At 40.8% G+C, this 24,344-nt stretch overlaps 1 protein-coding gene across 1 annotated transcript in view; it reads left to right on the top strand.

Annotated features, from left to right (window-relative positions):
- The window catches only part of TBL1X (transducin beta like 1 X-linked), a gene marked incomplete at its 5' end in the record, with an annotated part of 52,982 nt that overhangs the window by 5,612 nt on the left and 23,026 nt on the right, over positions 1-24,344 (top strand). The window contains 3 exons of the mRNA XM_082009804.1: positions 11,587-11,732; positions 14,464-14,713; positions 21,262-21,394. Coding sequence (XP_081865930.1) covers positions 11,587-11,732; positions 14,464-14,713; positions 21,262-21,394 — 529 coding nt within the window. The remainder of the gene's footprint in view (positions 1-11,586; positions 11,733-14,463; positions 14,714-21,261; positions 21,395-24,344) is intronic.

Here is a 24,344-nt window from a genome sequence, read left to right as displayed (position 1 = left end):
CCTATTTTTTCTGCGTGTGGGGTACATTTAGAGTATTTTGAACAACTGTGTATTTCACAGAGTTCCTGAGTCACAGATGAGAAAAGTGCATGTTGAAAATAATTCAGATTAAGCATAACATAAAATACTGGCATATGTAGGTCAGCTCAATTTTCTTCAAAGCTAACAACTTCCTTTGCGTAGGAAGGCTGCTGCTAGGTAGAAGGGGAATGTACAGTGCATGGGTTTTGCTTAAATTATTAAAATCTATACCTTGAAGAATAATTCATTAAAAGAATTAATCACTTGGTCAATAAAGACACTTGTCCAATGTGACAGTAAAACAATAGTGTGCACTGATAGTAAAGTGAGTGGATAAGACTTTTCCCTTTTTTTTATGTTTTCTTCCAGTTTGGCTCAGTAGGATCATAGGAGAGTTCAGGCTGGATGTTATCTCAGGAGGTGACAGAATCAGAGAATAATTTAGCTTGGCTGGGACCTTTGGAGATCGTCTAGTCTAACTCCCCTGCTCACAGCAGGGTCAGCCACAGCAGGTTGCTCAGGGCTATGTCCAGTCGGGTTTTGAGTATCTCCCAAGGATGGAGTGTCCACAACCTCCCTGGGCAGCCTGTTCCAATACTTGATCACCCTCACATTAGAAAAGTAGTTTGTTTTGTTTCAGTGGAATTTCATGTGTGTTTCAGTTTGTACCTGTTGCCTGTGGTTCTGTCACTGGGCACCACTGTGGAGAGCCTGGCTCCATCCTCTTTGCACTCCCCTCAGATATTTATGCCCATAGATGAGGTCCTCCATGAGCCTTCTGTTCTCCAGCCTGAGCAGTCCCAGCTCTTTCAGCCTCTCCTTGTGTGCCAGATGCTCCAGTCCAGTGATCATCTTCGTGGTCTTTTCTCTGGACTCTCTCCAGTGTGTCCCTGTCTCCTTTGTACCGAGGAGCCCCAGAACAGAACACAGTGCTCCAGCTGTGGCCTCACCAGGGCTGAGTAGAGGGCAAGGATCACCGCCACTGACTGGCTGCAACGCTTTTCATAGCGCAGCTCGGGATGCTCTTGGCTTTCCTGGCTGCAAGGGCACATCGCTGGCTCACGTTCAACTAGTGCGGCCTCCTGCTGAAAGCTGGGGAGCCTTGAAGATCTTTTGAAGAACCTATACATAAAGGTGGCCATTAAACACAGTAGTCACTGGAACGCTCTTGAAGCTGTGAACATAGCTGTGCTCTAATAGTAAAGACGGAGACCTTTTGTTTGCTGAGGGAAAAATACATCCTTGAAATGACATCCTGCCAGCGCAAGAGAAACCACACGTTTTAGTGTTGTTTCAGTAACAATCTACGGCTGCATTATTTGTGTCTCCATACGTGTTCTCACTGGCTGTGGGGCTGCATGTATCCTGCCTGCAGTATAGAGTAACTATAGTTCGTAGACCAAACTCAGCTGCACTGGTAGAAAGATGCTTGTGTATTTGCTTAGTATCTATTTGCACAGGTACTTCTGTGCTAGTGTAACGGGGCGCTGAACAGCTATTACTGAGTAAATAAAACAATACACTTGTTAGGGAAATAGGTAAGAATTGGGTGTTTAAACCTGGCTTTAAAATGTTTGTGCCTCGATATTCCTGTTTGAAAGTGAGGTTAATACTACGTACAACACATGTTAAGAGGTTTTTAGTCCTAAGATGTATTGAAATCCTCTGAGGGAAGACTATTACAGATGTGCTGGGACACTATTTAACATTATTTTTCTATTATTTCAAAGTACTATTTGTGAATTTATAGGTGAATATATGTATCTAAATGCAGTATGAACGAGATGATAACTATATTATTCAGGAACTGGTATTAAGACTGAAGGCCAGGGTTTCTTTCACCTTTTCAGCTGTACAGTGGCTAGGCTTTGGAGCAATACAAAATCCTTTTTTAATTCTCATGGTTCAGCACAGATCTGATTTGTGGGCATGCAGCCCTATTTATATGATGTGTTATCCTCTTTAGAGCCAGCCTACTCAATTAAAATGAAATGACTTAAGCTTATGATCCAAATCTCTGATACACTGAAAGTTGTATATAGAACCAACATTTGTGACCTTTCATGAATTATTTGAGATAAGTGAAAGCCATGGTGTCGTTCTAGGAGTGCAGTATGTGTTATAGTGATTCTTAGATAAAAGCGCTTGAGAAATTTGACAAAAACAGGCTTGGTTTAAATAAAAGTGTTTCCTAAAAGTCACCCCAGAATGAACATTACTATCTAATGAGAAACCATCTGTAACTATATATACTGCATATAATGTAACATAATATATATAACTCCTCCCAGCAAAATATGTATGTAGTAAAAATAGAGTGTACTATCAAAAGGGTTTATAAGAGGTTTCAATAAACTGCTGCTCTTTTTTTTTTTATTTTAATCTCTCCCCTACTTTCTGTATTTCTTTTAAACTAGGGAGGAAATGACTGTATGATTCAAGAAACAGTGAGACTGACTCTGAATTTGAAATAATATTTTATAGTTGGAGGATGGCTGACTACTGAAAAGACAAATCCATTTCTCAAATAGGAACTGCATTATTATGCATAGTTTCTCTCTCTGCTAGTAATCATTTATTCTCTTTGCAAATACTAAGTACAATTTGAGAAAATCAGGGTCAGCATTAGAAGACAACAAGCTTTATTGGGCTGCAGTTCCAAAACCATTTTTTTAAACTTCACAAAGCTATAGCTCTTGGGAAGGATGAAGCTGCTAGGTTAAAGGTAAATACTTTTCCCAGCTTCCTTTAAAGATAAGCAAATTGGTTTCTAAGCCGACAGCACTTCTGTATCGTGTGAAACCATGTGTGAGTCAAAACCACATTGTGCACTTTTTTCGTAGAGCAGTGAATACATACTAGCAGTATTTGATGGTTAGCTTCCCAAAATCCAAATTCCACAATCAAGAGGGGAAAAAATATATTTACAGCTACAGAACTTACTGGTTTTGTCATATTTTGTTCTGGTTATATTTTCAAAAGAATGTAATAAGCTGTATGAGGGCCATTTTTACGTATATTTATATGCAGAGACTTAGAGTTTTGTGACCAGATACCTACTTTACATACATACATATAAACGATAGTTTCAGATGCTTTGTGGTGTAGTTTAACTGGTCGTATTGAAAATGTCTTTCTCTGTGTATTTTACCCGTGTTGCATAACAACAGCAATATAAATGCCATGTAAGATAAGCAGTACCTGGTGCAGAATTTTATAAGTCCTGTGAAGGAAAAAAAATACACTGAGTGTCTTGTTTTTTTGCCATTTGCATAACCCTGCTTACTTGGTATTTCCTTCTAGGTCTCTTCACAGTTTTCTAAACTTGACTATTTTAATTTTTCTTTGGCCTGAAAGTTGCCGTGCAGTGTTGGATCTCAGACACTGAGCAAACACGGTGATTTTTAAGCTACACAAACATAAGCAATTACACCTTTGCAAATTTATTCCATAGCATGGATTTTGGTTCTGATCACTTTATGCAAGCTTCAAAAAACAGGACACAAATGTAGTATTATAAGCATATTAAGAAAGTAGGATGGAAGACAGATCTATAGGTCAAGATGGCTTTGCTAGTAAAACCAGTGAAGTGCTACACATCTGTGCATTTACTGCTTTTCCGTATGGCTCTCCAGCCCCAGTGAAATCTGCCGTGTCTTGCAGCTTTGCAAGTTTTGCCAGTAACCGGCACAGCTACGGCAGTTACAAACCACCCCTCCTCACACCTAACCAGCGTAGCTGTGTTAGGACTCTGTGGTCACCATCAGCAGAAACCATCCTGGTGTTGAAGTTCTTGACTGCTCACTGAGTGTCAGCTGGGGTGTCCTCTTTGCCACCACTTATAGGTGTATATTAAAGGTGATAGAAGAGCAGAGCTTACGGGAATAAATTGTAAAGTATGTATGACTGTGAAAATCTCTTCTATAAATGTGATCCTTGCATTTTGGGTGTTTGGTTGCACGGACAGGGCCAAAAGATAACAGGAAAATACTTTTTTTTTTCTTGCCGTTGCCTTTGTAAATTACTTCAAACCTTGCCTGTAGTTGCATTAAAGTGCTAGATCTGTGTTGACATTTATTCTCAATTGTCAGTCTAATTTACACAGACTGAGTGAAAAAGGGGATTATTTCAGACCTTGTTTTCAAAAGAAAGTTCCTCTTTCCATTGCTTGTGTTCTGTTTTCTCTCTGTATCATATTTCTTTTTGTTAATTTGCAGCCCTCAGAAAGACTTAAACAGTGAGTGCCAAGTACTGCTCATCAAAAGATCATTTCCAAGTTGTATTAATCTTTTCCAACATATTTTCCTGCATAAAAAGAAAAAAAAAAACCTGCCAAAAACATTCTTTGGCACATAATAAAATAATTTTGGGTAGCAGACATTTACTCTGAATTCTTGGCAGCAGGTAAACAGGTCAGATATCCAAGAAAAAAGGGTGTAACATTTAATATTAGTGAATAATTGCTTCTACAAAACTTCGGGTAACCAGGCACACTGTAATTTTGGCAACTGACACAAGCTACAGCTAGGGATCCTTTCTTCGTATTTCCCAGGGACTGTGAAAGAGCTTGTAATACAGGACACATTTCCCAGGGTTCTGGAAATAATTTTAATCGCTCAGCAATCCTAATCTTGAAACAAATGTACAAGCCCTATTGTTCAGCTGATTTTCCAAAAATATATTTCAACTGCAGTTCTCTATTTTAAATTGCTAATGTGTGTCCTTGTTAAGTCCTTTATGTAATTGTGAAGGTAAGTCTTCAAAAATAAGCAGACACTGCCAAAACCAGAGAGGCACTCGAGGATGTATTACCGAGAAACAAAAAGCTCAGCTAGGAGAAGAATCTCAGTCTGCTGTGAATAATAAACAAGATATGGTGTAGAATTTTTGTCCACCTTTTTTTTTAACTGCTTGTAGAACCTTCTCCGTGGCTTGAGGCACCAGACACTTATTAACCGCAAGTGAACATATTTTGGAGAGACTGGTGTCGTTTTTGTGAAGCCTCTGCATGTGTACACTAGGGTTTTATGGCCATGTTTTTATGGATACATAATTAACGTTTAGACAGAAATCTAAGGAGGAGTACGGACTGGGATCCATGCTACATTCTCAGTTCTCACTCAGTGCATCATATGGAAGGGGAAATAGTAGACTCTAAAATGGCAGCTACAGTCAAGTACAGTGAAGAACATCATTGTATTCTCTTGGGCAAAAGGCAAGAAATTATGTCATTTACCTCAGAAACTAGATGAGCATATATTAGGCTCAGGATTAATAAAATACAGTTGCTGTAAGTTAAACTGTTTGCTTCTGGTTTTGCAGCCAGAAACTGCATTCAAATATGCCCTTGGTGATACGTGTCCTTTGCTTCTCTACACTGGTAAATATAGACCTACAAAAGACTTAATGTTAACTGTGCTGTTTGTACATGATTAGTATTTGGAGGAATTTATTTTGTTAATGGTCCTATTTCACTGGTCTTTAGTAGAATTTCTTTAAACTGCAGTGGTGGGGCTCTAATTTAGTTCAGATCACCACATTGCACCACTCTTCCCTTCTTGCCTTCCTGCTTAGATGGCACTCCCAAGACCCAGACATCAGACTTGGGAAGATGTTTTTCCACTGGATCCATCTGGTTTCTTTGGCAAGCAGCTGTGTGGGCAGCTTTGGAGTTGCTTGGGTTTGGTAACATGATAAAGCAGCTGATGGGACTGTGCGGGGACTTCTTTTCCACCTGCGTGTGATTTTCTTTTGACTCATTAAACTGTGGAATGTTTCTACTGATGTGTCTAAATAACCCAGGATTTTTGCCCATATACTCATTTATGGTCATAAAGATGACTTTCCTTTACCTTCTGACAACAGTCATTTTTCCCTGGAGCCTGTAGAGCTGTAGTGAGCTCTTAAAGCGCCTTCCATTCTTGCATGAATTTTATGTTGGTCAAAGTCTCAGCGGTAATGCCAGGTACAATACTACCTTAAGAAAACAGGCACTCCAGCAGCCAGAAAACTCACAATCCCATTATAGCAGTTGCAGGTTGGTTCTACCAAAGCCAGAAGTTTTAATAATTTGTACAATCTTGCTCACTTTTGTATTTTCTACCTGCCAAATACTTTCGAAGAGAACAGCATGTTACTTCAGAGATGAGGATTGGAAGAGCTGGTATTGGGAATTTCAAAAAAGAAAAACAACACAATGTCAGAGAAATCAATGAAATAATTACAGAAAAACAAGGGGTTGTCAGATAGTTTATGCCTCCTCTTTTTTTTTTTTCCTCTTTCTTTCTATTGAGGTAATAACATCACTATTTAGTGATTTCCAGAAGTTGTATCTAAGATCCCTGGATTTGAAAACCTCAATCTGGACTGCTTGAGTTAAAGAAATAGGAAAATTTATTAAAGGAAAATTACTCCATATGAAATCTCACTATGTTCCAGGACAGAGGGCCACACTGGGCATTAATTACACAAAGATTTGTAGGAATGAGTTGTTACTTGTACTCACTGCTGGGATAGAGGCTGTTCATCAGAAAGATGCCCGAGATGAGTGTGAAAGGCAATTTGATGTTCTTAATTCTTTATTCTCTGTTTCATTGTACAGTAACCAGTGTTTCAGTGAAGAATCACATAGTATGAATAATTAAATTGAATAATTCGCAAATAACTTAGAGACATCTGTTTTTTAAAAAATTATTTGAACAGTATGCCAGTTAAATTTACCAGGGAAAACTAAGTCCAGTGAGTTCACAAACTGAAAACTTGTGCAGCGTTCAACAGATCGCTTAACTATTGCTAATCGGGGCATCCCCGAGGTAACTCCCAAGTAACCTGTGAAGACTGAAACACATCAGAAGCTGCTGCTTCCACAGACCCCTCTCTGTCATTCCCCCACCTGTACAAATGCAGCAGTAGGTGCTGTAGCTGTTACAATTTAAGATTGCGATTTAGACAAGACTGCTTTTTGTGGTGCTAAAGGGATCGGAAAATGAAAGGAGCACTTAGTGAAGAATGTCAGTCGGCTGGATCTGTGATTGCCAGATGAGCGAGCACGGGGAATACTCGGCAGCACCCTGGTTGTGTGCCTAAAAGGAAGAATCCGTCACTCCCAGAAGAAGTGAGAGACATCTCTGGAGAAGACAAGGCTTTGCCTGGGCTGCATGGCTGCCCAGTGCCCTTTCCTGCACCTACGTTTGGCAGGCGTTTCTGCTGTGAGCCAGGCATGCTACCAACAATTAAAATTATGCAGCCTGCAGATCAAACGAGCACACGAAGAGCAGCATTATGTTCGCTAAATAAAACCTAGTTGTATTATGATTTTGACAAGTCTTGTTTTAAGGCGAGGCCTTTTTTAACTGAAAAAGGAGCAGCCAAGGGGAAAAAAATCTCTATCATCTCCGTTTTTGCAGTTACAGCAAAATCCATCAGTGAAATTTTGCAAACCACAACCCCACATACGCATTTTTGGCACTGCTTAGGGCAAGAATTCCCGAACGTCTGTGTATGTACCGTTAAGATTATATACAGACACCTTGGTGTGGGAGAAGATACAGAACCAGGACCACTGTCAGTACAAAAAAGTGCAGGAATCTCTGAATGAGGAATTTCATTCCGTTTTCAAGTCAAAAACACTTGTATAACAATTTTTGGGTTGGGGGTGGTCATTTAAGTAATTTTTTCTGCATTCATTATATCCTCTGTGCTTTTATGCTCTGTAAAATCTTTCAAGACCAACTATTCTACAGTTGATAGGTCACCTCCCTTTAAGGTGATCATACCAAGTTCATTTGGATTTTTTTTTTTTTTTTTGTGTATGGTAATGTGTTTACAGATTGTACCTAGTTTGACAGTTTATGTTTTCCCATCTTTTTTGAGGTAGAAAAAACCTGGAAGCCATTCTGTCAGGCCTGCTGAAAGGTGCCGTTCAGGGCACTGGTCGTGTCTCGGCACAAGTGACTGTCCGGTTCACTGGTATGGAACTGGTTCAGTGTGTGGCCATGCTCTCTCCCCTTCGGCCCTTTGTGTTCATGGCTTTAACTTCAAAAGCTTATAGTCTCATTGCATGTGTCCTCGAAGGGTGTACTACATTAAGATTTCATTTAGTGGTGCTATTGGAATAGAAGTTCCTGTTTTATAGAGTGATTATTACAGTCACTGAAATGACAGAATTTATGAGAAATCATGCATACGGACACAGATTTGCAACTTTCATTCATTTTGCTGCTACTACAGCGTTTTGAGTTTGGATCTGTTGTAATTTCATGTCATCCCTACCGCATCCTTTCTTCAGATCCCCCCTTGCAGAGCACCTTCTGTCTCTGCTCTCGCTCCCCAACTGCCTTGACAGCCTGCACCGAGCCACTGGAGGAGGGGGGATGCTGCTGCCTTGGCTTTGCGTTCCCCAGCGTGGTTTCATGAACTTAGAAGGAGAGCCAAGTTAACATTTGTAACACAAGCTAACATTTAAAAAATCTCGCCTTTGTTTAGTAGAAATCACCTTTGTGTAAGAGTGAACTATAGAGCTGCAACGTTGCTATATAATTCAGCATCCTCGCACGCAGAGCCCCGAAGAGAACTGATGACATCTGGTAACTATAAAAGCAAAGCTCAAGTGATTCTTCAGCGTTATCAGAAACCTGACATGGGTACAGCTTCATTCAGGATTTCGTTAACTGTGTGTGTTACTTTTAAAACCGGTCCGCTTTCACATGAGTCATATAAATGCTACGGTAGCATGAAAAATCAGGAGGTAGTTAGCTATCAGTCGGTGGGCTGGTTGGCTTGTTTCTGCTGTACAAACAGACAAACAAACGTTTTTCTTTCAATTACAATTGTATGGGAGGATTTTTCCAAGAGGGGTGAGGAACACAGTCACCAGCAGCACCCCCTGAAGCAGTTTTGCTCCGTTGATTTCCAGTATTTGGATCTTATTCTTGGATCTAAAGATAAGATTTTAGGAAAGTTTGTCACAACTACTGGAGATCCGTGAGTGAGATTGCTCTTCAGTGGCAGTGTAGCCAGGAGTTTTGTGCTTCCTCATCTTAACAGGTGCTTTGGTAATGGTTTCTCAGTGTCTAGAGAAACAAGTGAAAAACCAAGACTCATTGCAATAACACAACTGGGGTTTGTGCCAAGAAGTTCCTTCTCGCACGTGCAGTGAGGTGAGACGTGTTGCTCTTTGGGGATGTGGCAACTCAGTGCTGGACAAAGAGGGTAGCTGTGTGCCACTGTCACCTGTCTGCTGGCAAAGATGGGGCTTGAAGTACGCCAGCAGCCAACTAAGAAGTCTGCGAGACACCAAATGCAGTAGTGAGAGATACAAAGCCATAATTAAAATTGAGCTTTCTGTAGATCCACAGTAACGATTTTCTGCTTTTTTTACATTTTCTATCCATGTTTGTTGGTTGCCATTTTTATGCCAGCCACCTTGTGATTGAATCGGAGACCGTGTTACAATTTTCTGAGCTGCCGACTCACAAACTAGCTGCTGGCTTTTTTAGCAGTCAACTTCGGTGCTTCTGGACAACAGCTTAATTATCTCATTCTTCTCCATTCTTAAGCAGATTCACTGATTTATCCATCATGCATTTTAAAGTCCGTTCCTTTGCAAGAAGGTATCGTTGTTGATTAATTTAAATACACATAAATATAAACTGAGTGGGATCTGATTCTCTAATTCTGGTTAGTTGCCTGCCGTGTATTTATATATACATAGAGATTTCAGTGTGCAGTGATCAAGCCCTAGATTTCTCAGACGCAGGCTGTGTATGCTCAGTGCTTGATTTCTCCCTCACTGTGGTGCCCAGTAATGTGCTTAGGTGTCCTACAAAACTAATAACAAGGGAAAAACACTGCCCTGCAGATCTTACAGTCTGTTTTGGATGCAGCAGGAGGTCCAGCAGCTCATAAACTAGACCAGGATATAAAAAGCAATACAGGATAAGAATTGGGCCAGGGATTTGGTAAATGATACTGCAGTTTTTCAGGTGTTTTTTCCTGTGCTTTATTTTTATGCCTTGTAATCCTACGTAATTCTGCTCACAGATGGACCTGCCACTTCCTAAAAAGTGTCCAAAGCATCCCCCAAAACTGGGGGTGTGCCAGGAAGGGAGGGTAGGGTCGGGAGGGGAGAGGATGGAGGCTGTTACCAGGAAGAGGAGACAAACAGGGGCAAAATAAAATGTGTAGGGGGAGAAAATCACAGAGAAATACATACCTCGGTTTCAAATGTGGGAGGCATTCTGTTTCTCGGCTTGTTTTTGCCATCTATCTGCAATCATAATTAAGCTAGCTGCAAAAAGGATCTTGAGAACAATTTGAGTGAGAGAGAGAGAGCGCATTACTGTGGAGAGAGCCCAAAATCCCGTCCTCCAGCCCACACCCAATTGGACATTGCAGTGATGGGGGGGAAATCCCTTAACGGACAAAACTATAAATGAAACTACTGTTGACAAGGGGAAGAGGCACAGCTATATTTAACGGAAGTATTTTCATTTGAGAGCTGCTTTCTTTTTCTTTTTTTTTTTTTTTTTTCTTCTTTCTTGTCTAGCTGGTGGGGACTGCGAGGGCTCTTCCTGTTTGAGACAGTGCATGGGTGGTTTCCCCAAGGCTTTTAATGGTAGATTAATGCTCTGGAGACAGTGTGGTGATAAATGGGTTCCTACAGTTATATCTACATCCTGTTCCCCCTTCCCCCTCCCGCATCTGCCCCTACGTACGGTCGCTCTGCAGCGCTCGCCTGCGTACCCAGCAACGGTTTTGAGCAGCTTCAGCCAGCGTTCAGGGCACCAATCTTTAAAATCTGTCCACCAAAACTCTTTAGTTTCCAATGCCATCACCTTCATTGCCCCTTATTTCTCAGACAATTACAAAAATGACACGGGGAAGAGGAAGACTTCTGGTTAAAGGACTGCGCTGGCTTGCCGCCTGCTGCTTGGCAGATCCAAATTAATTACTTTTGCTATTACCGTTCGCTTTCAGAAAATAGGTTTACGGGAGCGGCCTTTCTGTTGGTTCACGTTTTGATGGCAATCCTCCGCACATCATATTGTACTCAGCAATAAATGAGCTGAGGATTTGAAATCTCTTCCCTGGTATAAGGGAATGGCTCCCCTGTGCCAGCTGCATCTATGCCTTGATTTTATACAACTTGCATGCTGGTAGGGATTTAAGTATTCCGCTTCAGAAAACACCCCTCCTGAAATGCAGCAAGGGAAATGAAGATTGGAGGCACTTTTTTTAGCTGGGCTTGGCCTTGTGACGATTCCTCATTTCTTACGTGTTTTTGTTTTCAGTTAGTGCGGTTCTCTGGTTACTTTTCACTGCGTGCGTTTCCACGTCTATACGGCTTCCCCTATACGTGCAGCGTGTCGGGGAGGGGGCGGGCGGTGGCAGGGTGGTCAGGATGGCTCTGGTGAACCTCCCTGGCTCCATGCAGCCAGCCCGCGTCCTTCTGCGTATGGCGGCAGCCTCTCTCAGATCTCGGAGCAGAATTATTTTTAGACCGTGAAGGTGTATCTGGCTGGTGCATTTAGATTTCATGTCATGGCTTCCTTTTCCTGCTCTCAGGTTTCTCCCACTCGGCCTTCACCTTCGGTATCGAGAGCCACATCAGCCAGTCCAACATCAACGGGACGCTAGTGCCACCTGCCGCACTCATCTCCATCCTCCAGAAGGGGCTCCAGTATGTGGAGGCTGAGATCAGCATCAACGAAGTAAGTGCCGCCGCCGCCACCCCGCACGCCGCAGCTTGCCAAGCGACGCGTCCCCAACAAGCCCGGAGACGCAAGCCACCGCTCCGCCCTTTCCGTTGATCTGGTTTCATTTTGTTCCTCAGACTTTGCCCCACTCCCAGCAGAGAGCTGAAAAGCTCAGAGATACATTATTCCAATTTTTAGCTGTGGCGTTGCGGCCTTCTTTATGATGCTTAAGTGGGTTTTATGGTGTTTCCACTACCCTGGTCAGCAAATCCGGGGTGCACAGACTCTTGCAGCGAACAAGAAAATGTGTCTGTGTTTAGAGTTTTGTGTTTTCAAGGTCACAGTGGAATTTGGCAGGAAAAGCTTGCAGTGTAGGTTAAAACTTAACCCCTTGACACCTGCTAGCAGGCAGCACTGCTTGCAAGCCGTGAGAAGCCTGATCAAAAATCCATGGCAGTTACTGGAGAGATTCTGCCTGATTTCAGTGACTTTGGCTCAGATCACATAAGACCAGGCATCATCCTCTCATGTGCGTGGTGAGACGGTTGAGTGTAAATTCTGCCTCTGACTGGGACGCTGGTTGTCTGTGGGGATTGTGTGAGCAGCCACAAAGTGGTTCAAGCTCTTCTCCTTGAACTGCCAGGGGAAACAAAGAGGGGATGTGGGCAAAGCCAACCTGCCAACCCTAAAGGCGTGATGTTTCGAGAGGGAGTGAAGCATGACAGATAAGCAAGTACTGCATTACAAAATATTTACCACAGATACTCATAATTGACAGAGATCTGTAATAAATATTGATAACTAAAAAGCTATTGCTTTTTCCTTTATAGCTGAATGTAATATGTGAACAGCGTGGGTGAGAACATAAATAGAATATAAAGTAGAGAAAAGGTGGTGGTGTTTGCAATGTGTAGTTTGGAAACTCGTTCGTTTTTATCACTAACTTTCGGTGTGGTTTTCTTTTCATGACTCAATACGGTGTTTGAGAGTTGTAGATGTGTTATGTTTTAATTGGGGCAATGACATTTGACATTCATGCCAAGCTGTACTTTGATGCAGTTGTAATAACAAACCAGTGTTAGGAATCTGTCCCAATTTGCTGCTACTTAACATTTTGCCCTGTGCCTGAAATAGGAGCTACACAGTCAGAAACTTTCAGTCATGAACAGCACCTATTGGTTCTGGTCACATGAGGGCTGTAGGGGTCTGCTGCTGTGCATCCAGCTTCAGAATTGGCCTCAGTTAAGAGAAAATCTAAAAATATGCCTGTTGTCACCATTAAGATTTATGTTGCTCTCATCGTGGTTTAATTCTGTTCAAATACATACTTGTAAGTACATTACAGCAAAGCAGAGGCCATTCTTGCTACGTCTGAACAGCAGTAATGGCTACATATATGCTTTTCTATGTGTGCATATTACTTAAGAGCAGTGAGTAATAGGTAAGTGTAAACCAATAGTGTATAGAATTAAAGTATTGTTTGTTATCTGTGAAAGGGCAGTCATGGAAATAGTCCAGTGAGTAGTTTTACAGTTAAAAATGTAAGAGCCAAAATCCATTGGCAAACATTTTTTTTCATTGTGTAGCAAAGACTTGAGCCAGGATTCAAATAAATGTCAGTAGAGACATTTACATAAAAAATGTTGAGGAGAAAGAGAGCTTATATTTTTCTTCTCTAGTGACTCTTTCCTCCTTTTTCTTCCCCACGAGGAAGCAAGTATGTATTATGTTAATACTGTAATTTTAAGGGGTAATTCAATGACTAGTCCAACAGAAGGATACTAGTCAGCCAAGCTGCTATTTTTCTACATTAGTTAGTTATCTATTGAAAATGATAGTTTCCCAGCTGCTTCATCTATCCATATCCTAATCTTATCTGTTATTCATCAAATACAAATCTTTCACTGCTACATCTTGATTATTTCAAAGAATGAAAGGGAGTTTGCAGATGATCAGTAAAATAGCACTTTATGGAGGCTACTAAAACCTTTTTCCTATATTTAAGCGAATAGGAAAGTGAAAGTGAAGCAAAACTAAGTAAATACAGCAGTTGTTGACCTAAGTCTGTATTAAGTCTTAAAAAACAGCCCTTAAAGGTTAACTCGGTGAGTTGTTGAACCTGAAGTCTGATTTACAGAAATCAAAATGAAAGCCACAACTATCACAAATAAAACTAGTGGAAAAAAGGAAAGATAATGGTAAAGCAGTCCTGTACAATCAGCTGCAACTGGTGGTGCTGGGCTGATAAACGCAGTGGAAGAAACCACTGAATTTGCGCATACGTCTTGTTTTGGCTGAGGTTCATTATTCATCAGCTGCTTCCATTCCTATGCCTCTGCAAGTGCAGGAAGACAAAACAATTCAACCGAAGTCTGTTTGCCTTTGTCATGGCTTTAGCCATGACTCCTTTTTTTCCAGATACAAAACAAAGAGAAACTTTCTGTCATCAGTCAGACATTTTGTTTTCCACAGCATAAGGTTTTTTGCATCTGTAAAGAGTTTATATGCCTGAATTTTCTATAAAATTCCAATAAATGCCTTATTCACCAAACAGTTTTCTAAGTGGAATGTGGGTACCACTGTCATGGATCTAAGAGAGAGATGGTACGTAGTAATATGGCACTGTTGCTTAAGTCAAAGTGCAGTATCTTCACACACTCTCGTTTTGTTTCTTTATACCTCTTTGCCGACCTCAGCGGTGGAGATCCTAAACTTGCAGTTTCACTTCTGCTCATTTTCCCTGCAGGATGGTACAGTATTTGACGGCAGGCCGATAGAATCACTGTCTCTGATAGACGCAGTGATGCCTGATGTTGTACAGACCCGGCAGCAAGCATTCAGAGAGAAACTAGCTCAGCAACAAGCCAGTGCGGCGGCGGCAGCGGCAGCAACGGCAGCAACAGCAGGAGCAACGACGACTGCTGTTTCCCAGCAGAACACACCAAAGAACGGAGAAGCCACTGTGAATGGAGAGGAGAATGGGGCACATGCAATAAGTAAGCCAACCCTTGCAGCTGCTCGCCACTACTGGGGTAGATTTGAGTTTCAAGAATATTCTTGTACTTAGTTGGTGTCTGCAAGGCGGTAGAACTCAGTGGAATCATTTCAAGGGGGCAGGTTTTTTCTAGAAAGGCTGCTGAGTTTCACATCACAGCACTGTGTTTTACTGGTGTCCTCTCAGAATCCAAAAACTTCAGGTATTTTCAGAATTGCAAGCTGAAGCCAGTATCAAGAAGTGGAGCTGTATGCTCTCTCTTTGGAGTAGGCTGCCCAGACTTTGTCAATATTATCAGCTGTATAGGTGCCTTTAGATATTTGATAAAAGTTGGGACAAGCTGTAGCCACAGTTTGTCATTTTGGCCAGGCTAGGAGGGAGTTGGGTTGAGAGGCTGGGACTTACAAGCCACATCTGTGTAAATGAAACATGGCCAGAGCATAGCCTTGAGCACTAACTATGCTGTGATTATCCATAGCCTTGGCATGGTCCTTGGCACAGTTTGGTCTATACCAGCTATCCATTCTTGAACACCATTGCCAAGCACAGGAGAGGGAGTCGCACATGCCAAGGACTATTCCCAGCAGACAGCTTGGATGCAGCCAACCTGTCTTGAAGGCACGGAGGAAAGAGTTCCTCACCTTTTTATTTAGTAGCACGTGCTTAGTCATACAGTCCACTGCAGATATGTAAGTGAAAGTCCTATCTTCTCGAGACTTCCTTCGTCTATGGGAGCAGTCCGTTCACAGGAGCTCTGAATTCACCTTTGTTTATTGGTGACAGAGGGAGACTGAGCTCATATCTTAGACATCTGAAGTCAGACATATAAAACAAGGAGTGGACATACCTGCTTGTGTAACTAAATCTTGACGGCTGTGCTAACATCGTGGGGCAGACATGATTGATGGTTCTGGTTTCTGTGTGCAGATCATATTAGGGCACTGGCTAACTTCTGAAATGAGACCTTAATGCCTGATTGCCTTCCAAGGAAATTCTAGAGGAACATGCATGGCAAGTTTTGTAGGAAGCCCCAACAGCTGTTTGGCTTAGACAAGTAACAGGTCAGGACTGTAGTCCTGTAACAGATTTTATTTGTTCTGCAGTGTAGATACCTTTATCAGTCTCCATCTTCTCTTTGATCTGAATAGATTCCTCTGTAGGTCAGTGAGAAAAACGCTTTCAAACCAGGTTTTTCTTCAGAGAATTCCTGTTAGACGGGATAGTTTCCCCCAATAAAACTGCATTGACTTAAATTACATTCTTCTTTTGAGAAAGCAATTTTTAGAAAGTTCTGAAAATTTTGAAAATGTTAATCTGTTTTTAGACTATGGAATGCTTGTCTTTTACTTCCAACTAACCCGTTGTTTTGAAATTAAACTTACTTCTTATGTGAAGGGGTGCCAACAGAAATGAAAGCACTTTTAAATGTATCAAATGCTGGTATTTTGTTTGTTGACACTTTCCTTCAGCTGATTTGTGAAAATTTGAGGGGAATGTGTTCCTGTCTCAGGACCAAAAAAACCAAATCCTGATTATCAGTTCATCACTAACGCAGAACTGCTCAGCCTTACTTCCCTCTGATCTGAAGAAACACATACCTGAAGAAACAAAAGCAAAGCCTTGTAGATCAGTTCAGAAGTATGGCCACACTCTAAGCCATGGTCTCTCAGAACTGCCATTTTTTATTAAAAAAAAAATAATTTTCACAGCAAATTTTAGTAGGAAGGATTTTCAGGAACGGTTGCAGACTTTTCTTGGAGTGTTGAGGAGGAAAAGTCCTGTATGACTGAATACCATCCAACAGCTCTGTCTGGAGCAGGATGCAAGAACAGGGCACTGTGTTGTCCAGTAAAATTTCACAGAGGCAGGATACATGTCATCCAGTGAGATACTCTACCAGACAGCAAATTTCAAAGCATTACTGTGGCTAGACAGCCTACCAGGCAGACCAGTTAACTGAGCAGTGGCAACGGGAAGACAGAAAGTCCTCAAGGAGTAGCTGGCCAGCTGGCATGTGCTGTTGGCAGCTGCTGTTCTGCCAGTTGGTCATCCTGAGTGAAGAGGTGAGGTCTGCAATTTAAGGAGAAAGAGCTTGGAGAGAAGCTGCTGAGAAATCCAGGGGCAGCCAACTCTCTGATCTGTGTGACTCCCTCGCCTTGGGAGGACTATAACCTTTCTGTCTGAGGCATTGGAGGATAGCAGCAAGGTGGTGTAGCACCTGCAGATGAGGACTATACATGGGAGATACACACAGCACTGCAAAACTGGCATTCTCACCCTTGAACAGACCTGCTTTAAGTAAACTCCAAGAGATCTGCCTCAGTAATTATCAGAAACCACTAGAAATAAAGACTGACGGATCTAGCTGGCAATTTCCTGCACGGGTCTGATTAACACTCTTAGAATTCTATTTCCCTCTCTAGTGGTAAAGTTAGAAAAATATAGTCATGTTAATGAAATAACAAAAGGGTCATACCCTTCCTTTTCATTGTTTATGCTGGACAAACTGTATATCCAGCCTTACCTTTTCCCTTATCACTGTGTTTAGAGAATCTGTTTCGTCTAGGATAGACGAAGACGAAAGCTCTGGCAAGAGCTTAGCTTAGGACAAAAGGTTTAGGGTAGGAGTGGACAAAAGTTTAGGATAGAATGTACGATGGGTAAGGTGAAACTAGAGAAGACTGCTGATACAAAAGGCATGAGAAACTTCCCAAACCTTCATTTTCAGTCTTGTTGGCTTCCACAGAACTGGCATATATGGGGACGGTTTTGACTAGTGTGCTAATCCGTAGTCATAACCTGGAAGTCACCTGTCATTAAAAGGTGGGATGGAGGGAGTGGGTGAAAGAGATGTCTTTGGGAAGTTAATCTAGTTTGCATTTATTCTGACGTGGAGTTCTCCAATATGCTATAAGTCTTCCAAAAAAGTGTCAATATATTTAATATGATATGATATAGTTTTGTATATGTTGTAATTAATACAATGTGATAGGGTGATTCGATTTAAGAAAGGGAGAGACAGAAAAAATCTAACAATAACAGTTTGAGGGCAGCTTCAAATAATAAATAAATAAAATTGCTGCCTTCTATTGCTGCTTCCTGAGCAATGTTTTCAGCTTTGAGTCACTTTAAAAAAATCTGTTTAAAAAAAAAAAAAAAAAAAAAAGGCATGTAGAAATGAAGCCAAACCTTGGATTGTTTTCCAACTCAAATATTTTTAGTGTCGTTTGTTTCATTATATTTGCAAGGATTGGCATGGGTTTAAGAAAAACAAGGCTGAGCCCAGTTCCTTTATTATAACTACAGCTGTAAAGAACAACCTCAGTGAACAGCCCGTCAAAGGTTTAAGTAAAAAACACCCACATTTCCTGAGAAAAGACAGGGTAAGCATTGGTAAGCTCTTAAAAATAAATATTTTTTTTCATTTGGAGGAAATAGAGAGTTAATATTACTCACTAGTATGTTAGAATTATTTTTTTAAAAAAAATTAATACTTTGGGGAAATATTTTTAGTATTTTTTTAATTTCCAGTTAATTTTGTTTTTTAATACGTGAGGAAAAAAATCAGAATATAGCATAGACTTAAGCAGAGATCCTCTAGCCTTTAGAAAATGGTTTGTGTGAACATTTGAGCAGAGTTCTCAACTATATGAGCTGCAGACTTAAGTTTTTCACCGATGAGAATCTGTTGCACTTGGTAGAACTGCCCCCTCTTTCAGAGACCCCTTCAGAGGCATTCTTTGTGCAGATGAGGTCTTAACCAAGAGCTTTCTGCTCTGAAGATACTTTGAAAAAAAAAGCAGACTATTCATGATCGCTACTGCATCTTACCTATTTATTCTCGTTTCCCATGTACACATTGTAGCTGCATCCATAGGAAAGCCAAATTTTCAGATGAGACCAGGGCTCTCACAAGAGCTCGTGCTGTGTAAGGAACCAGCCCTCTTACGAGGGTGCTGTCTTGTGCTCAGGGGTTTCTGCAGTTTGTTGTTGTTGTCATAATCATACCCATTTTATGTTGCTAGTGTCTGCCTGCATCTGAGAAGAGCCTGAAGCAGTATCGCAGAAGCATGAACTGTCCTGTTTGTTCCACGGGGCATTTTAAGTTTTGTGCTTAACAGTAAGGCTCTAAATACGGATGTGTCTGACTACTAACGAAAATAGGAAGAAAACACATACAATATGAACATTTGTGAATGATTTCTGAAAGACAGCTCATCTTTCCCTCCCTCTTCTCCTGAACCATCAAAGCTGCAGTGTCAAAATCATTACTGGAAGACAATAGAAAATAATCCTGCAGATGTTTCATTGCTTCCAGAGGCCAGGCAGTCTTGCATGTACTAATGCAGGTATCAGCTGATCAAGGTTTCTTTTTCACAGCATGACTTTGTGGGGTTTTTCACAGCAGTTAATAACATTCAAAGTGTGTATCTAGGTTCCTCCTTTCGTTTTACAAACGAAAAATATTTGTAAGTATCAGATGGCCTTTCTCTGATAGCACATTGTAACTCTGACCTTGGAGTAACGCTGCTTCCAAGCTGTTATTTGGCTTTATTCAAGAGTGAAAAGCAGCTCTGCCTTCAGAGCCAGTCAGATAGCAGTAGGATCGTATGTGGTAAGAGTAGCATCTCATTTAATTTTTAAAATGAAAGCACTTGAAAGATCTTACTTCTTGATTTACCCCCAACTTCCAACTCACACTGTGAACAGGACACAGATGAATGCATAGCCATTACCATGCTGCTGTTTTTCTCATGAAAATATGCTTTAAACCTGGTGACTCAGTGCTGTGCTGAGAAATAGAGGATTGTGAGCTCTAGACTCATATCTTCCTTGTGGGTTTTAATAGTGCTTTGCTCTTCATTGCCCTGATATTCTCAGAATACCGTCTCAAAGTTCCCAGCTGCTAGGGTCAGGCTAAATCTGGAGTACTGGCATATCTTGACAGTATTAACTGTGGTAGTTATATACATAGGGAATTATCAAGGACCATGCTTAACATAGGGACGCAGCGTAGGTATAGATTTTACAAATAGGCATTTGTAGTATGTTTAGTTTTGTGCAACAAGTCCATAGGTAATAAGTGTAGTTAAAAATCTAGATATTTTGAATAAGAAACGTGAGCTGCGAAACTGTTGCTAGTTGTTCTCCAATTTCGATACTCCGTGCTATGCAATTCATTGTATTACACATGACTTACATTTCATCTGTGGCGTAGATATGGCACAGACATAGTTAATAGGGTCCCTAACCAAATATGCAATGCGAAGTGCTGCTTGTGTGACTCAGCAGAAATTAGGCAGAGCAAAACAGGGTGTTTGCAAGCCCTGGGTAAGGGTAGAAATCTGGAGATCTTCCTTCCGATGGCAGTTGTGCAACGTCACAGTCTGTTTTGCCAGTTGATGGGCAATAGCTCAGCAGAGCTTGAGTATCGGGACAGATGGCTGATTTTAAATGCCATAAACATGTGGCAATAAAGGAGCATAATTATTCAACTTACGAACCTATGGATCTCCATATGTGATTAAAGAATGACTAACTAAAAGACATAACCCAGACTAAGAACTTGGATTTTGATCAACCAGAGCAGATCAGCTGGCCAAGGTATTGATTAGATAACACGAGGCTGCCTTTCCCCCAGCCAGCCAGCTGTCCGCTCTTGGATTTGCTTTCTGCGAAATGGGCCATGCTTCTGCGTGTGACATCTGCTGTCTGCTGTTTCAGTGTGTTACCTGTCCTTGGTTGGTGTCTTGTTCGCAGAGGATAATAATTTTGCGTTCCTGCCAGGAAGTTGAGCTGAATGAGGAAGGTTTATACTGAAGCAATGAAAACCTGAAGTGAAAACATTGTTCATGATGCAAATTGAAACAAATTGCTGCCACTAAGAGAAGTTCATCATTTTACATTCACTTTTTTTCCTTAAGGAAATAAAAGAGCTTTATAAAAACAAAGTTACTTAGACTGCAGTCTAAAGAACCCCAGAATTACAGCATGCAGATTGAGTATATCTCTGCCTCAGTTGGTACCTTTGCATATATTATGATATCCTTGAGAAGGTGATCACTCACCGTTTCCCTGCCTGCTTAGGGATTGAGGCCCTTGCTCAGTACATTCTTCATCTGTGAGTAGCATACGTATTACTTACAGGACCCTGTGTAAGAAAATGTATGTGCTGTATGTTAATTTTTTAAAAGAACAGCATAAAACTTTTCTCAAATGTGGCAATCCACTATTTTAATAGATCTGTAAGTCATTTTTAATGAAGCCAGCTTAAAAAAAACTATACTAAAATAAATGCTAACTATTTTTTGAGGAAAAGCTACATGCATTTGTAGAAAATACTTTGGAAAGCTCTAAATTTTGAGGAAATACCATAAATTTAAATCATCATAGGGAAGAAAATAGAGTAATATGGTCAGTGACACAACACAGAATATTATTTATAGTGTATACGTTGCTTTAAGCTTTAGGCCATGGGTAGCCAGCTTGTTTTTAAAGCAGACCTAACAGCATCTTGCAAACGACTTACTCTGGTATATCTCCTTACAGATAATCATTCAAAGCCAATGGAGATTGACGGGGATGTTGAAATTCCTCCTAACAAAGCAACAGTCCTTCGGGGCCATGAATCAGAGGTGTTCATCTGTGCCTGGAACCCTGTCAGTGACCTGCTAGCATCTGGGTAAGACCATGACTGAAACCAGCTGCTGCAATTTGAGTGTATTTAGGGATGCAAGAACTTGTGAGTGTATACTAGAGATGAATGAGTACTCTCTTCACTGCTTTTTCAGCCTGCAGCTGTTTTTTTCAGCAGTACTGTACCTATGTAGCAGTTAAGTAATTATAAGGTGACACAGAGTATGAAGCGTTTGCACATTTAAGATGTGCACTGTGTGGCTCTGAATACACATAAATTTTTGCAAAGGTTTTTGAAACAATTATGGATAATTCTCAGTCTATTTGAAGTTCACGTAACCTGCTCCTCCTGCTTTTGGTTCACATTGGGGTCTCAGAAAGTCTGTGGTATCCATGTTTTCTTTTTAAAAGTATGAAGACTCTCAAACAGAGTTCTCTTTGGCTTTGTCTGCATTGGCCTCGTGCAGCACAAACATTGTGTAAGGACCTAATGTCAACGCTGCTTGTATTGCGGGGCACGGGCTTCATGCTGGACCTAGTTTTGTCCGATGTGCTGACGATGAGGGCATGTTTTGGTTTATTGTCGTTGAAAAGGAGTCCAGTCCAGGACTGCTCAGCAGTGACAACCAAAGCATGGTAAGTGGGACAATCAGGACACTGACTTAGAAAAAGTGCGTTTGATTGAAACAAAAATGCTAACGTAAACATACCCCTAGAGCTCTACTGTCACTGTTAGAATCTGTGTTTGTTCATGCTTAAAGTTAAACCTTAAAAAGAAGGCTAAATTTAAGAAGTCTTAACTATGAATGCGGAGGAAAGCTGATAGAGTTAGAGGAGAGAAATGAGCCTTCCTCATGTAAAGTTACCTGACAGTATCACCATACTTATTACAAGGAAGAGGAAAGTCCTTACTTTATTTCCAACTTTTTGCATGATCATCAGTATAGTCTTCTTCTGAGATCTTTGTTGACTTAATACATGAAAAAAGGAAAGTGCAAATGGGACAGAATAAATAGGAAAAATAAAAGTCATTAACTGAAATAAATATCGGGTTGGATAAAGAGCATATGATCTCTAAGAGAGTGAAGACAGCAGTTTCCAAAGAATAATTTCAGACAGCAGACTTCTAGAAAATATAATCCTTCTGAATACACCTTGTTTCTGGAATGCCTAGTCCTGGTATAGCAGTAGAATTTGCAAAAGCTGTATTTAGGGTTTTCGGATGAAAAACTTCGGTTTTCAACTCTTTTTTTCATAGGTTCAGTGAGTATTCTGGTTTGTGTTAGGGCCCCTGAGTGATGACCTGGTACAGACAAGAGCTGTAATAGCAGCCATGCTGCTATGCCATGCATTTGCTGTATTTTCTGCTAACTGTATTCCTCTATCCACTCAGTTTTCTAGTGTCTCAGACAGTATGGCTTGGCAGTATTACTTATCCCTAGCAAATGATTATTATTAAGAAGGGAAGTCCTGATCACTAAGATCAGTCACCAGTTCAAATAAGCAAGCATAAAACAGTTATTTCACACAGATTGTCCTCTTCCCAGCATACAGTTGAGTGAGCCATAAAAAAGAGATTTAGTTAATGTATAAATAAATAAAAATTAGGATTGACAAATGTGGAAGAACTGTGGCATATGTTACTCCTTAACCGTCCCAGCCCAAATCTGAGAGGATCTTTTCAAGGGAAAAAAAAGAATCAAGGGAAGGCAGAGAATCTGTGATGTTCATGAAATGTTACTGCCAGCATAACAATTTGTAAATCAACATCAAGTGATACTGAACGAAGATGCTCCTGTACTACTCCTCTAACTTTTCCATGTATGCCTAAATGCTTTGACTACTCGTAAATGTTAAATCATGACCTAATAGTGAAGAAAACCTCAAAAACTAAGATGAATTTAGTTAACCTCATTAAATTGTTTTTATGGTTGTTTCTCATTAAAGGTGAAAATCTAGAGGTTTCATAAAATCTGGAAAAGCTTTCCCGTTGTGGGGGCAAACTCAATTAGGATTTCATGGGCTGTCTTGAGATCAATAGCTCGCAAATACTTTTATTTAGCATCATTCAAATGGAGGGGCTCTATTTGTTGATACAGTAGAAGTCCTTTAGCCCTGTCATCCTAAACAATATTTTTTTTTAATAGTAAACTTATCCATTATGGTATTGATTTGCATTCTATGGAGAACAGTCTTCAGGTGATCAGTTAGCACACCCACATTATTTTCTAAAGGAAAACCGGTGGGGAGAAAGAATACCATCCAGAATTATTCTTTAGGGACACCTGGTGGCGCCTGAGATGAAGCGAAGATGCTGCTTTATTCTGGAGAATATCTGCACAACTGAAATTAGGCATCTAAGTCAAGCATCAAGTGCTCTGTCCCTCTGCAGGTACCTACATCTCTCAACTCATTACGTAGGGAGTTAAGACTCCTAAGCATAGGTGCTCAGACCTCATCTGTTGGCTTTAGCATCGGTAGCTGCTTCCCGGTATCTGACTTACCTCTCTGCCAGTGCTTGCTGTCCTGAACTGCTTCCCTAGGATCTGCGGTTCGCAGTCCTAGTGTGCATAGTTAATAAGCCAGTGAACCATTTAATAAACCAGAGTATGTACTGCAGCGACTGATGAACTAGTAGGTGTTTAACTTTGCTGCAGGGTGCTAAGCACTGGTAGTTGGATCCCTGGGACTGTCGTATCTTACACAGCTTCAGGTAAACCTGGAGGATGATAATCGGAACCCTTAGTCGGATGTCTAAGATAGAGAAGTATCTTCTCACCATCCTTTCAATTAAGCTTTACCCTTCAGTGTAATAGGTCTTTCTTAACAAGCTTTGCTACTGATTTTGGAAGCACAAAAATATATGCATGGTCTGAAAGTACAGTCAGATGCTCTGTCTCATGCAGACTAATGGCAATGCAATGAAAATGCAAATAATTTAAATCCATGGGCATCTAGATCAGATTTTAGCCTGCTCATAAGAAACAACGTATGTG

Source organism: Phaethon aethereus, assembly GCF_964289735.1.
Source record: "Phaethon aethereus genome assembly, chromosome: 1".
NCBI classification, from domain to species: domain Eukaryota; kingdom Metazoa; phylum Chordata; class Aves; order Phaethontiformes; family Phaethontidae; genus Phaethon; species Phaethon aethereus.
The sequence above is the reverse complement of the archived record's forward strand: the minus strand, read 5'-3'. Positions and strand labels throughout refer to the sequence as shown.